Source organism: Eptatretus burgeri, chromosome 16 (assembly GCF_056783735.1).
Source record: "Eptatretus burgeri isolate ZD-2024b chromosome 16, Ebu_testis_v1, whole genome shotgun sequence".
NCBI classification, from domain to species: domain Eukaryota; kingdom Metazoa; phylum Chordata; class Myxini; order Myxiniformes; family Myxinidae; genus Eptatretus; species Eptatretus burgeri.
In genome coordinates this window covers 26,163,120-26,178,015 of record NC_140976.1, presented here as the reverse complement: position 1 = coordinate 26,178,015, position 14,896 = coordinate 26,163,120, and the positions used below count along the sequence as shown (strand labels likewise).

At 42.8% G+C, this 14,896-nt stretch overlaps 1 protein-coding gene across 13 annotated transcripts in view; it reads right to left on the bottom strand.

Moving 5' to 3' along the window:
- SGSM1 (small G protein signaling modulator 1) overlaps positions 1-14,896 on the bottom strand; it is a 165,695-nt gene that overhangs the window by 116,662 nt on the left and 34,137 nt on the right. For 7 of the 13 annotated variants that reach the window (XM_085859284.1, XM_085859285.1, XM_085859287.1 and 4 more), the window contains 2 exons: positions 2,474-2,633; positions 1,880-2,065 (listed from right to left, as the gene is read on the bottom strand). In XM_085859284.1, coding sequence (XP_085715410.1) covers positions 1,880-2,065; positions 2,474-2,633 — 346 coding nt within the window. Of the gene's footprint in view, positions 1-1,879; positions 2,066-2,473; positions 2,634-3,204; positions 3,232-14,896 lie in introns of all 13 variants that reach the window. The other 6 variants (XM_085859286.1, XM_085859295.1, XM_085859293.1 and 3 more) reach the window with 3 other exon arrangements.

Genomic DNA, 14,896 nt, shown 5'->3' with positions numbered 1-14,896 from the left:
CTCAATACTGACTACAGGCTTGTTGTAGCAACTTTGAAGTTACAGCTTAAATCTGGGAGAATGGTACTATCCCTGCCTAGGCTGGATGTTGGCAAGCTGGATGTCAAGGATGAGAGGGTAGCTGAGGAGTTTGCGAACAGGCTGAGTGGGGATTTGGGGGGGGGGGGGTCTGAAGAGTTGTGGAGTGCCTTCAAGACCACAGTCCTTGATGTTGCCAGTGGATGTCTTGAAACTCACCATAGGGTGAAGAATAATTTTGTCTCTCAAGGGACACTGGATACCATTGACCAGAGTCACAGGGCAAGGCTTCATGGCAGAGCTGAGCTGTTCAGGTAGTTGAGGTGTAAAAAGGTACTTGCGCTGAGGGTGGACAAGGAGGCCTGTGTGCGAGGAATTTGTGAGGGGGTAGAGCATCACCCATGGTCAAGTGACTCTCGTCCTGCTTACAGGGGAATTCGCGCATTGCGTTCCTCCAAGTCTGTCTCCGGTGTCCTGCAGTGAGAACGGAGGGTGGTGGGCTCTTGACAGAGCAGTCCTAAGTGAAGGCATGCTGGGCCGGTTACTTTGAGTGGCTGTACCTAGCTGATCCACAAGCTGCTGAGTTGGATGTCAGGGGTGTTACTATCCCTATTGCTTACCCTCCGATCAACTGTGATGGACCTTTATTTGTGGAAACACAGGCTGCGGTGAACCAGTTGAAATGGGGTAAAGCTCCTGGGATCTGTGGCATCCATGCTGAACTTCTCAAGGCTGGTGGAAATGCTGTACACATCATTGCATGCAGTTCTGTGCCCTGCCTGGAACACAGGCATCATCCCAACTGACTGGAAGAAGGGCCTTGTTGTCCCTCTCTGGAAGGGGAAGGGTGATCGCCAGGATCGCAACAACGACCGAGTGACGGGTAATGCGGCTCTTAGTGCCGGGCAAGGTCTTTGCTGAGATAATTCTTGATAGAGTCCACCACCATCTGCTTGAGCACCAGCACCCAGAGGAGTCGAGCTTTACACCAAAAAGGTCAATGATTGCCCGTATCCTTGCTCTTCGGGTCGTCACCAAATGCAGACGAGAGTTTCGGGCAGGGGCTGCTTGCAGCCTATGTTGATCTCTGCAAAGCATTCGATTCAGTGAATCGGGATGCCCTCTGCAGGATTCTTGGTCTTCGTGGGGTGCCACCAAAACTGATCAATCTGATTTCTGAGCTATACTCTGGTACTGAGAATGCTGTGAGATGTGGTGATACCATCTCCAACTTATTTCCAGTTGTTACTGGAGTTCATCAGGGGTGTGTACTGGCCCCCACACTTTTCAGCACTTGAATGGATATATGGACGGAAACAAAACAAAAACAAAAAACAAAAAAAAATGTTTAAAAAAAAAACAAAAAAAAAAAAAACTTAAGATGGTTAGACAGAAATTTCTACAATAGCCTGTTGACCAAATGGGCTAAAGGGATAACAAAAAAGCTCTTCCATGAGTCTTGATCTCTGTAAAAAAAAAAACAAAAAAAAAACATTTTTTTATAAATAATCTACAAGGAATATTTTTATCGAATAACTATATATATATATATATATATATATATATATATATATATATATATATATATATATATATATATATATATATATATATATATATATATATATATATATATATATATATATATATATATATATTTATAAATAATCTTAAAACTACAAGGAAATGCAATTAGATTTTACACACACGACTGTGTCAACAAACTTGTTCAGAATTATGAACACAGATACCTGATATTTTGAAATGCAACTGGCACTTTGGACGGGTGCTTTAACCCCAACAAAATTATACCGAAATCGACAGTTGTTTGTCTATGGAAGTGAAATAGCAGTGGACATACGCAGCATGTTCAACGAGGTGCTGAGAAATTTTGTCAAGCAATTGCTCAAACAAGGCCGTGCGCACCCACAGGTGCTTGATGGCGGCAGGGGAAAGACCAGGTCCTTTACTGACGCTTGCGCTTCGTGCAGCATCTTGACTCGACTGCGACCTTTGGAGCAAAAGGATCCAACATTTCCACAACTTCCTAAAGACAATAGTAGACATCAGCAGACTTTCACATTAATTAGGCCATTTGTAGATGAAGACCAAATGTATGATGTGAACTTGGACTATTTTATTTTCCATACAAAAATGTAGGCCGATGGAAGAGCAAGGTTACAGAAGGTAAAAAAGGAAAGGCAATGACATTGAGGGTGGGGCAGATAGATGCAACAGGAAGATAGGAGAGAGACAAATACAGAGAAAACAACAACAAAGTAACCTGCAAGAAAAGGTTTGGGGAGGTGGTGTGAGGTGGGAAAGGCTAACGAGTCATATGGGAAATCAAAACAGGCAAACCATTTTGATAAGACACTGAGATTCAATGAAACCCAAACAAACCTGGCTGTAGCAACACACTGTGAAAACAGACTCGGGCCTAATGCACACTCACCTCTCGATCTGCAATTCCAGCTCCTGCACTTTCCGACAGAGCTCTTTGGCTGGTTCGAATGACTTTCCAACTTTGGTGAAGAGAGCTGCAATCTTGTTGCTGCGCAAGAATCCAGCAGTGCGGCGTCGCAGGCCATGTAGAAGGCAGCCTTCCACTGCCACTGCAGGAACACAGCATTGCACACCTTTTCACAACTGTTGTAGTGGTTTTAGCAGCTGTTGAAAAAGGCTGGAAGGTCATGGGTAAATTCATGATAATGTTGGCAACTACACAACACAGCCTCAAAACAACCTGCAACAATAAGATAATTACTCTCAAATATTATTGTACAGAAACGCATCATGGCGATGTAATAGTTGAAGCTACAACATGGGGTCCACAAGACATCATGACTGCAAAATGCAGGAAGGAATTAAGATTTAACCCTTTGAATCCTGAGCTCCTTGGACTTTTGGCTTCCCCACTTTCGGCTCCCTGGAGAAAAATCTGGCCACTTGGATATATAGAGGTTTGAATAGGTGCTGGTAAACCGGCCGCTCAGGTATATGGACGTTTGAATAGAGGCTGGTAAAAAATTGCCGCAACAGTTAAAAGGGTTAAGAGAGGGACTTTTTCATTTTTCTGGAACTTATAATGCAATGAGAACCTATCTCATCTTGTATCAAATCACAAATCATGTTTAATAATTTTCTTGATAAATTAATTAAATGGAGGAAAAAATGCTTTGGTACCTTTTAGGGATCGCTTTCATAACTGACCTGGAAGACAAAGTAGGATTACAGTTTTGATTAGCAAATTTGACTGCTGAGTGAAGGATATACAGTATATATCAATTTCCTTACAAGGAATTTCAATGCAGGAAGAGGCCATGAGGCCAATCAAGCCTGTGCAATGGTTGCCGACCTATGATTGTTTATCCATGCTCTATGCTATTTAAATGCTAAGCGACAAGCAAGGAAGCAGCAAGTACCATTTTAAGCTCACCTGGACTTGTGTCCGGTGAGTTTATGCGATCGAGTAGTGTCCGTAGTTGAGTGAGTGAGTGAGTGAGTCAATCTGTAGATGCCTCAGCATAATCACGAGCAAAGATCTCAATATGGGTGTCTGAAACTTTATTCTTCTCCCAATACAGCGCTTGCACACCATAAGAAGTTGCGAACTCCCACTGACACTGTAGAAACTCGTTGCCTCCTTATAGGCCCAGTCATTTTAGCCTCATATTTGGCCAAACTTGGAACAAATTACAACAGAATTTTTTCCACCACAATGCATTTCTTTGAGGTCCCTAGAACACCATACTAAAAGTCCCAAAAAATCCCTATAGGGGAAAGACGTCTAATTTGCATAAATCCAAGATGGCTACCAAATTCAATATTTCAATATATTTTTATTGTATTTTTTCAGCTTATCAACTACCTGACAGAAAGGTCCCCTTTTGTTGAGAATGAGTCACTGTTTAACATAGCTAATGGCATGACAGCCCAGGAAGGAGTCAACGTTGAAAGATCAAGAGAAATTGGAGAAAAGGTTCTCTCCTCAATGTTGGGCAAATCTGTAGAAGCTTTCAAATTCCGCAAAGCTGACCAAGCAGTCACGTTAGCATCACGATCAACTGTAAAGGTCTTGGGTAAATCTGTTACTGTAGATCCCCAGCTGTTATTTCAGCGACTGATTACTGTTCGAGACCGCTACCAAGATGTGCCATCTCTGTTCCAGTATGAACTCTGTAGTTACCCCCTGCATTGTTTGAATCATCTTGTCTCCCTCTGCAGCCAAAGAAGGCAGTCCTTGCGGATACCCTTTGGAAAGCTGTGCCAGAAGAGCAACGCAAACCCAGCGGAGATGTCCAGTACGTTCTTGATGGCGGAGCATTGCTTCATAGAGTGCCATGGCCTCGAGGATCTACTTTTGAGAGTGTGAGCCAGCTATATGTTAGATATGTGACACAGAAATATGGTCCTGCTGCCATTGTGTTTGATGGATATAGCGATGATCCAACGATTAAAGATGCCACCTACCTTAGGAGAACAGCAAATTGTGCAGGAGTTGAAGTGCACTTCACAGGTGGCATGGTTCTCCAATCTAAGAAAGAGGAGTTTCTGAACAACAAAGCCAACAAGCAGCGCTTCATATGCTTTGTAAGTGACAAACTGGAAAGAGCAGGATGCAGCGTTGACCATGCTGATGTCCTTATCGTCCAGACAGCTGTTGCATCTGCAAGAAGCAAGGATACTGTTGTAATAGGAGATGACACAGACTTGCTAGTTCTTCTGCTTCATCATGCTGAAATGAATGCACACGAGCTTTTCTTGAGATCTGAGTCAAAGAAATCAGCTCCACAACAAACCAGATCATGGTGCATCAAGCAAACAAAGGGGTCACTAGGCCCTCACATATGTGATCATATCCTCTTCATTCACGCCTTCCTCGGCTGCGATGTGACATCACGTCCATTTGGATTGGGGAAAGGCTTAGCTGTAAAGGAGATAAAGAAAGCGAAATTCCGTGAACAAGCTGAGGTCTTCAACTCTGTAGAAGCAGCAAAAGATGAGCTGGTGGTAGCTGGAGAAAAGGCACTTGTATCCCTGTATGGTGGTGGAGATGAACGACTCGACGCTCTACGCTACAGAAAGTTTTGTGAGAAAATCTCCAAGGGAAAATCTCACGTGGAGCCCCAAACTTTGCCACCAACATCTGCAGCTGCCGTTTATCACAGCCTTCATGTTTATTTCCAGATAATGCAGTGGAAAGGAACAAACAGAACTATGAAGCCAGGAGAATGGGGCTGGCATGTCGTAGATGGTAAATATCTACCTAAGCAGACTGACAAATCTCCAGCACCAGCTGAACTACTGAATGTCATATGCTGTGGCTGCAAGACTCAATGCAGCACAAACAGGTGCACATGTCGTCACCATGGCCTCCTCTGTAGTGATGTGTGCACAGAATGCAGAGGAATAAGCTGCAGGAATTCTGAAGCACCAGACTTAAGTAACAATTGATAGATATTACCTGCACAAGAGGTGTAAAGAACAGACATCCTACAGTAAGGGCAATCTAAAAACCAAAGTATAGTTACAGGGGCAGGACTTCAAGGGGAGCATCAGAAGTGGCTTGAATTAATAAAAATAAAATGTGGTATTAATAGATTATAATTTTTGTAATCCTTTTATTGCAATAATTCATAAAATGTGGACACCAAGCCCAGGTTTCATGTCTTTCAACAAGGTACAGGGCATACATTTAATTGATGTAAGAATGACTCAGAAAGAAAACAGTGACTGACTTTTTTATACTTAATTAGAAGTGACATTTTAGTTGATAAAGAGTTCTTTCAATGTACATCGATGCTTTATTAATCGATGTGCCCACTGTCCATGTTAAATATTGTATGATAACAGGGTGACTGATGATTCTACAATGCCTTTTATATGATTGCTGTTGTACATTCCACACCATACTTCGATATTTAATCATCCAGTAACCACCGAATCCATTCATAACATATACAAAATTGTAAAATTTTAAATTCAAGTAAAAACAGTGTCGCACTTCTTTGGTTGAAATTTCTTTGAAATGATTGTTGTTAGTTTTCATAGAGTTTCCCATATTTAAATGAAAATAATTATGATTGCTATAGCACCCTCTTACCCACAATATACTGAAGCTCCCCTTTAAATCAGATGATTATATCTTATTTCTAGTGGTCTCTTTATATCATCATGCCATGCAACTCTTTTGGTGCCATAATTTGCTGAAGTAAAGAGATTTTCTTTAACTAAAAATTAATTTAAAGATTATTTATAATTAAAACCAGCCTATAATAGGATCAGCATATGCATTCGGCGGCCATTTTGAAAATATGCTAATTAATATGCAAATGAACCTGTCATCAAATCAAATTGTAACCTTTTCCAAATGAAAGCCCAAGGGCAAAAACCCCACTCTAGAACTTTAAAACATTTAAATTGCCCTTCTACAAGTCACATTATACCAAATTATTGAATTTTGGCGGCCATTTTGGATTTATGCAAATTAGCCGTCTTTCCCCTATCAGGATTTTTTGGGACTTTTAGTATGTTGTTTTGGGGACCTCAAAGAAATGCATTGTGGTGGAAAAAATTCTGTTGTAATTTGTTCCAATTAAAAGTTAAAATGACTGGACTATTATGCTGGGCTCTAAAGCAGAGTTTGCTGTGCCGAGATTATGCGGCTGTTCTTCCGTTCGAAGACGTTTGGCGAATGAAATAAAGCTGATACTCCTACTTTTGAACATGGTCCAAATAATCACACAAGTGCATTACAAGGTATTCCAATGTATGACTCTGGGCTTGACAAACACATCTTGTGGAAACAATTGCTCACGTTTGTTCAAACTAAAGTATATCGATACAAATAAATGGTAATGTACAGCACGATTTCCTGATTACGTATGTACACAAACTTATGAGTTGTGATGCGGTCCTCTCCAAGAACACTGTACTGTATGACCGGAAGTGCAACAGAAATGAATCAAGATACCAGTTGATTAAATTTCACATTACCAGTTGCAGTACAAAGAAAACGAAAATATATCACATAATGAACCAATATTTAAGAATCAGAAACCACAAATATAATTATGCGGTCATTTACACAATCCATAAAAACTTCAGTCATTATTGCCTGAACCAAACACACGATTTTGATGAAACTTGGTCACAAGCTTCATATCTGATGCCGAACGGTGTATGGCCACATCAAAATCTACGCTCATTAAGAAGGTCTGGGGGGGGGTGTTTTACCCCCCCCCTCACCAAAAGGTATTTGCTCTCTTTTCTGAAACTATACACACAATTTCGATGAAACTTGACCACAACCTTCAAAAAAAAAATCAGGGTCTATGGGGGTCTACATGGGGTTTGAGTGACTGTTGCTCCTGATCCAGGTGAGGTTCAGGATGCACAGTCCTATTTTTAAAGTCTGGTATTATTCAGCCGGGGTTTGAACTGAAGATGCTTTCACCATTACACCACCAAGTCTGGTGAACATAAACATATTGGAAAGCCATCAAGATAATGGGACAGAATCAACGCTAATCTGATTGCAATTTCAGAGCTTGAGAAAGCTCATAACTGCAGAGGAGCACAGGGTGGTGGCATCCAAAGACTTACAAGTCGGCAAAAATAAAGCATGGTAAATGTGATGAGACAAACCCAAAATTACACAAAACACACACCACAAATAAATGTAAAGACAGACAGTGTAAAACAAATGTGACATGGATGTATGTCTCAACAATCCCAAGTCTAATTACTCATAATCCAATTTAAGGAACCAGAATCCCCATTACTTAACATCTATCACATTTGTTCAGATTTTGACAGCAGGATAGCTGTAATGCACAACTATGACCTGCCTGGGTCGAGGATAAATCAATTCTTCCTTGGAATTACACTTTAGTGACGTCGCAATCTGACGAAATGCGAGCCTGGGACACTATAATGTGCAGAATCTAGTCGTTTGGAAAAGGAAGGGAGATGGAAAGACACATTTTTGCCTTTATTATCCCCCATTAGACTTATTCCGAAATGGGGGCGTATGGATTTGGTCTCGATTTTCATGTCCCTGCGTGCGTGAGTGGGTCTGCAACCATATCTCGGACATGTATGGACCGATTGTATTTGTACTTGGCACAAAGACAATACACGATGGTATAAATATTCATGTCATTTTTCTTCGACATCAAATCCAAGATGGCCAACTTGTGGCCATTTTAGTTGTAAAAAATCCGATATTGAACATGTCCTCAACCATTTCTCGGACATGCATCGACTGATGTTGTTTAACCATTTGAACCATGAGCTCCTTGGACTTTTGGCTAACCCAACTTGGGCTCCTTGGAGAAAAATCCGGCCGCTCGGGTATATGGAGGTTTGAATAGCTGCTGGTAAACTGGCCGCTTGTGTTTGACTGGAGGTTTGAATAGTGGCCCGGTTTGCTGGCCACTCAGGAATATGGAAGTTTGAATAGTGGCTGGTAAAACGGCCGCCACGGTTCAAAGGGTTAAACTTTATATGCACATAACGAATGATGGCTTACGTAGGCACTTTTTTTTGAGATCAGATCAAAGATGGCTGACTGGCAGCCATATTATTTGTTAAAAAACCCGATGTTGAACATGTCTTCAACCATTTCTTGAACAAGCATTTACTGATGTTGTTCAAACTTGGTGCACAGATAATAATGAATGATGGCTTACATACGCTCGTCATTTTTCTTCGAGATCAGATCCAATATGGCTGACTGATGGTCATTTTAGTTGTAAAAAAAAAAAAAACCCGGTGTCGAACACGTCCTCAACCATTTCTCGGACATGCATTTACCGATATTATTCAAACATGACATCCAGATAATGAATGATGGCTTACAAATGCACATGTTTTTTTTGAGATCAGATCCAAGAAGGCCCACTGTTGGCCATTTTGTTACTAAAATGTGTCCCCAACCATTTCTCAGACATGCATTGTCCGATTTTGTTCACACTTGGCACAAGCACAGTACATGATTGCATACACGTATACCCCTCACTATATTTTGCAATTTGATCAAAGATGGCCGACTGGTAGATATTTTAGTTGGACATAAATATAGGCTAGCCCTTTAACTCTATGCAACAAAATTACGAAAACAACGGGGGCTATGACATTTTACGTTTTTTTACTTGTTCTTCTTTACAATATCAATGCTCATTAAATAACAATGTGGCAGAAGATGGGGTTGGGGGGAATAGCACACAGTGACAGTGAGGGTTAACAACCTGTCTCTGTGATGACAAAACAACAGGCCTTGTGCTTCAGTCTGATCAAGGGACATTCAAATAATGTCGAGAGCTTTGCATTCCTCAAAATCCAGGAGACACGTCTGATGCTGGGGCCTAAGCCCATAGGAGAGAGCAGTCTTCCATTGAGCTACAAATAAAAGTGACAGATAAGAAAGAGGCTATGAGTAGTTCCTAGTTATCAAGGAATGAGTCCGAAGGATGGAAGATGTCCAGTCTGTGGCTCCCTTTGAAGGCCACCTTTGCAATGTATTCAGCCCAGGAGAGGTTGTGGTTGACAGTAAGGCATAGAGCTTCAAGAGACTGAATCTGAATGACCATGGAAATAGATAGATTGGTTTGTGTGATGATCCTCATTTTGTGACATTGGAAGACAGATTTTTCCCAACATTAAGGACATGTTCCATTTATCAGACTACAATCCAATAAATTCCAGAGCAGCACATAGTGAGCAAGATGCTATCTGCCCATCAGCAGGATGGGTGTACAGCACAACACAATGTTGTCATCTTTAAAAAGGACGAGAATATTTGTGGAGTATCAGAGGTGTGTGTGTGTGTGTGTGTATGTGTATGTGTATGTGTGTGTGTGTATATGTGTGTGTATATGTATGCATACTTTTTCTCACTGTCACCGTCTCCTACCCACATGAGCCCCCCCCTCCCCCACGTCTGCAGAGATGCTCAGTCACATGTCTGTTGCAAGCCAATTTGTGTTTGAATTCTTGCCACTGGGAATTGGGGTTTTCCCACAGGGAACCAAGCCGTGCTCGCCACGCCCATTGCCTATGCCTGGGGTACCGTGGATATTGCACACCTGGTCCCCGTGGCCTTGGAAAACAATTTGCAGCCAAATCCGTTCTGTTTCGCCGTCCGTGCTCCACTGATTTATCTGTCATGGAGCGTTTACATGCCGGCCCCTCTAAAACCATTAACACATCGCACCACCGCGCACACTCCAGTACCTCATCACGCAATGTCCCGTGGAGCCGGCGTGGTTTCCAATACAACTCTGTCCCGCTCAGGAGGCTCGCCCCACCGGTCCGCTACACTAACCACGACTCCCGTCCGGGTCGATCCGTGTCCCACTCTTTCGTGTGCACTCATCCATGTTATGTCACATGCACTCCGCACATTGGGAACTCCAAGAAACCCCGGGTCCTTCATCCCCCCCAAGCTCATTATGCACGTGCCCGGTCTCACCATGACTCACCTTCGTTATACTCACCTCCTCCCGTTGTTCGAGCACTCTGTCATGCTGCAAATATAACATGTCCATGCATTCAATTATCTCTTCCTTTACTCCACTACCTGTTTCGACCTGTTTTGCTTTAATTTCAATAATCTCGATTTTTACCTCATCCAACTCCTCTTTAACCATCGTTAATTCCCGATGCGCCTCTTGTATTTCCCCCTCCAACGTCACCTTCATTGTTTCCATTTCCCGTTCCTTTGTTCCCATCGTTTGTGTCACCTCCTCAACTCTCTTCGTCAGTTTCTCGTGTGCCATTTTACATTCGTTTTTATTTGCCATCATCTCTCTTGTTGTCTCCTCGGTGGCCCTTAACTCATTTATCGCCAGTGTTCTTCTCCATCTGTTCCTTCAACTCATTCTGCCCTATCGTCAGTCCTTCCGCCTCCTTCGTTATGTTCCCAATCTCTCCCATCAGTCTGGCCTCGCTCTCCCTCATCTCTTCGCGGACACCGATCCGACACTCCCTTACCTCCTCTCGTACCACCGCCATTTCTCTGCCCATCGCTTCACTCATCTCCCTTTTTATGTCATCGTCCATCACGTCCATTTTTCTGCTCATCGCTTCCATTCTGCTGCTGTTTTCTTCGCTCGACATTTTCATTTGTGCCATTAATTGCCTCATTAACAACATCATGTCATTCTCGGGCTGCACTGGTGGCAATAACCCGGCATTCTGCGCTATTGGCACTGCATTTTCCAGAGACCGAGGGTGGATTTATTTTCCATCTCTCCCATTGCTTCTTCTTCACCATCCATTGTGACTTCATGCAGGTCCTGGGTCAATTCCGTATCCATATTTACATCATATACATGGCCTACCGGGACCTGCCCGTGTTGGTCCGCCATTGTCCGTCCCAATAAATTCAACTAAAATTTGGTCCAACCACTGAATTTCGAGGTGCATGAAGCGCACCACAGGTCCATGACCTGACATCAATTTATTGATCAAGGGGTTCGAAAAATCTCCCACTCCCAATACCAGATGTTACAGCCACAGGTACCGAGACACCAGGTTGTCACTCAAGGGGATTAATCCCCGGTTCTCCTTGGTAGAGCCGGACCTGGGGCCACCGCTCACAATTAACGTTGTGGTACGGTGGGTTGTTTTAAAACCACGAACGCCACACAGTCAACCACGAGTTCCAGTGTCCGCCGTCTAATTATTCTGTTTACTAGAGGTCACGTGGTTACCTGAGCGGGGAGCGCGCCCTCGGCAATGCACCAATATTATCTGATAATATTTTAATTAGGGTGGCCGAGCGTTTTAAGCGGTGGTGCGTGCCGACGATTTTTTGGTCAAACTTGTGGTAATTACCTCCCAGTCTATCTCGGTTCGGACAATGCAAGACCAATGGAAGGAAAGGAGAAACACGGACAGGTTGGAAATCGACAAATAATTTATGAATAATAAAATAAATAAATAAAAAGACGTTTTTATTTGCTGAGGTAAATAAAGAATGAATTTCAAAGCAAAATCAATCAAAATGCCAGGAAAGAGACAAAGAGCAGATGCTTATCGGGGGTTGACTTACTTTCAGCTAAACATAGACATGGGTACCCAACAGATCATTCAGGGAGAGGGGAGGGGGAGAATCGTCTCGCTCACCAGAAAGTCGTCCGTGAGGCGAAAACATCCTGAAAATGCGTGCGTGCGTGTCACGTCCGTCGCCAGCACCCAGCTTTGCCGTGCACCCTCTCGCGGGGCAGCACTGAACACCAGTCGAAGTCTGGAGGGAACCGAGATCGTCCGTCGCGGGTTTAGACCCTGGTTTTATTGGTGATCGACCCGTGCCTCACTTGTTGGTGGCGCTGCTCACACCCACACCACACGCTCGCTTGCCAAAGGACTGGGAAGGGCGAATTGTCTCGTCGGCGCTGGTCAGACACCCGCTTCTTGGTCGCTTCTCTCGCCCTTTGCTTTTTCCTCTCTCCTTTCGCTTTTCCTCTCCTCACGCTTTTCTCTTCAGAATGATTTTTCCCCTCCATTCTCTCCTCACTTTTTATCTCTTCAGACATTCCTCTTTGGAATTTTTCCTCTTCAGACGTTTTCTTCTTCAGACTTTTTCCTCTTCAGACTCTCTCTCTTCATACTTTTTCTCCCTGGAATTTCTCTCCTCACTTTTTCTCCTCGGACTTTTTCTCTCTTCAGACTTTTTCTCTTCATTACGTACCTCTCGCTCGTTTTTATATCCCTGGGCCGTCTCCGTGGGATGCCGTCCACCCCTAGCTCACCCCGCCCCACTGGGGCACGGTTTCCATGATGACCCGTGCACTCTCAAAAAGGTGGGCGTCAGAGCTCACGAAAGATTGCCGCTGAGGAAAAATGAGGGCGTGCTTCAGAGCTCGTGAAAGAAAATGGCTGAGGAAAAATGAGGGCGGGCTTCAGAGCTCGTGAAAGAAATGTGTGTGAACGTGTCTGTCGTAAATAAAAAAGCTTCCCATAAGAGAGGGGATCTATCCTTTACCCTTCTCAACGCATCACATTTAAGATCCCATGAGACATGGGGATGGGGCTAATCTGAACATGCATTTAAAGGTCCCATGACACTCAAAAGTTTCTGGTTATTTATATATTAACTTGACCTTCCTCATGAAGAAATCACCCATGTTTCTTCTTTAAAATAAAAAAATGGGATAATTAGACCAATATTTCGAACATTTCTGGTGCTTTTCACAACTTGCTATGCCCCACCCCTTAAAAAAAGTTGACTTCAGCGAACCGCAGCCTACAAGTCATCTGCAGAACGTGACTCGCACACAGTGGATTGACTAGATGTCGCGCACCGTATAAAGTACGTACAAATGCATTGTGCACATGTGTTTGCTATCTCACTGATCGTCTTAATTCCTGTGATTGTTTCGCGGAAAAGAAATTCTGCTTCTGAGCCGTGTATGCACAACAATCACGAGGCAATTATTTATCCCTTTACTACCTTGTCGTAGTCATGTACAAATCCAATACATGTATGCACAATAAAGGGTTATACCATGTCCACAAAATATTAAATGTTGAACCTTTCCATTAAAGAAGAAACTTACAGGGACATACAAGTAAAATACTAAAAATTAATATTGCATCATTTCAAGGCACAAAAATTTTAAAATCAAACAATGTGAAAAACCTGCACCCACATTTTGCAGCTTATTGAATTGTTCGTTGAAACCAGCCTGCTGGGATAGGTACGATTCCACGTACATGCAAGCCAGGTATGGATGCACTCAACACACATGGGTTTATTCCAAAGTGAAGGTACTGCTTCCAGTGGCTTGCTATTCATTAACATTTAGCCAAAATGCTGTAATAAATGAACAGGGAAAAATATGTTGGCACAACTATGAAAGACAAATTTATCTGTCCTATTACATGGCCTCATAGCCTCGGGACTCTTACGCATTGACTTATACATTGTGTGCATGCTAATACAAGTTACTTGTCAACTCGAGAGTCTAGACTAGTCCGATAAATCTGTCGTCTGTCCGACAAATCTGATGTGCTGTAGCTTTCTTTTATTATTCTCTTTTCTTCATCGTTTTCTACTGGTGCTACATGACGACAGTAGGAATAAAATAAATAAAAATGCAACAGAACGTCAGATTTATCGGACTACTCTACACAATGGTGTCACAAGGTGTGTTCTGCACACAAGTTTTCATCGTATCCGGACAGCAAGATTGCTTCGTTTTATGCGCGGATAGATATGGCTGATGACATGCGCTGGCCTTGCTTGAGATTCATTTGCCGCGGTGCAACATTGTCACCTCACTAAAATATTTCTGATATTGAGCAGTATGCAAGTCGAATTTACATTATTGAATTACGAATAGGATTTAGTCTAACCAGTTATTGCCAAGTCTTCCTTCGATGCCCTCCCAATCATCATGAACGCCGGGAATTTCATCGCCATTCTCCTCTGCTTGTCCTTCTTCGGGCTCGAAATGGCAAGACCGTATTTCATTTCCAGCTGCCTGAACTTCACCTCCTGCGACTACGTTATCTGACAATTCTCCATGTGATTCAGACCAAAATCCTTCATTTCTCTCACACTCTCACTGTCACTACCAGACAAATCAAAGTCCATGTCATCCATTATTCAAAACCAAATGTTTGATTTTTTTAAAGCAGAAATGAACGAAGCGAATGAGTCGACCAATCGAATGTGGAAACACACAGGAAGCCAATAGAATCACGTAGACCACCAACCCGAGTAATTTACCTGCAGCCTTTGTCGTCTTGCAGTTGACGTCATGTGGGTTACGCCCCTTTCAGTAGATTTCGGCAGAATTTTTAGGGGCGTTCCCGAAGGAGGTTTGTTTTTTTAATTATACATTTTACAGAACGAGTATTGTGC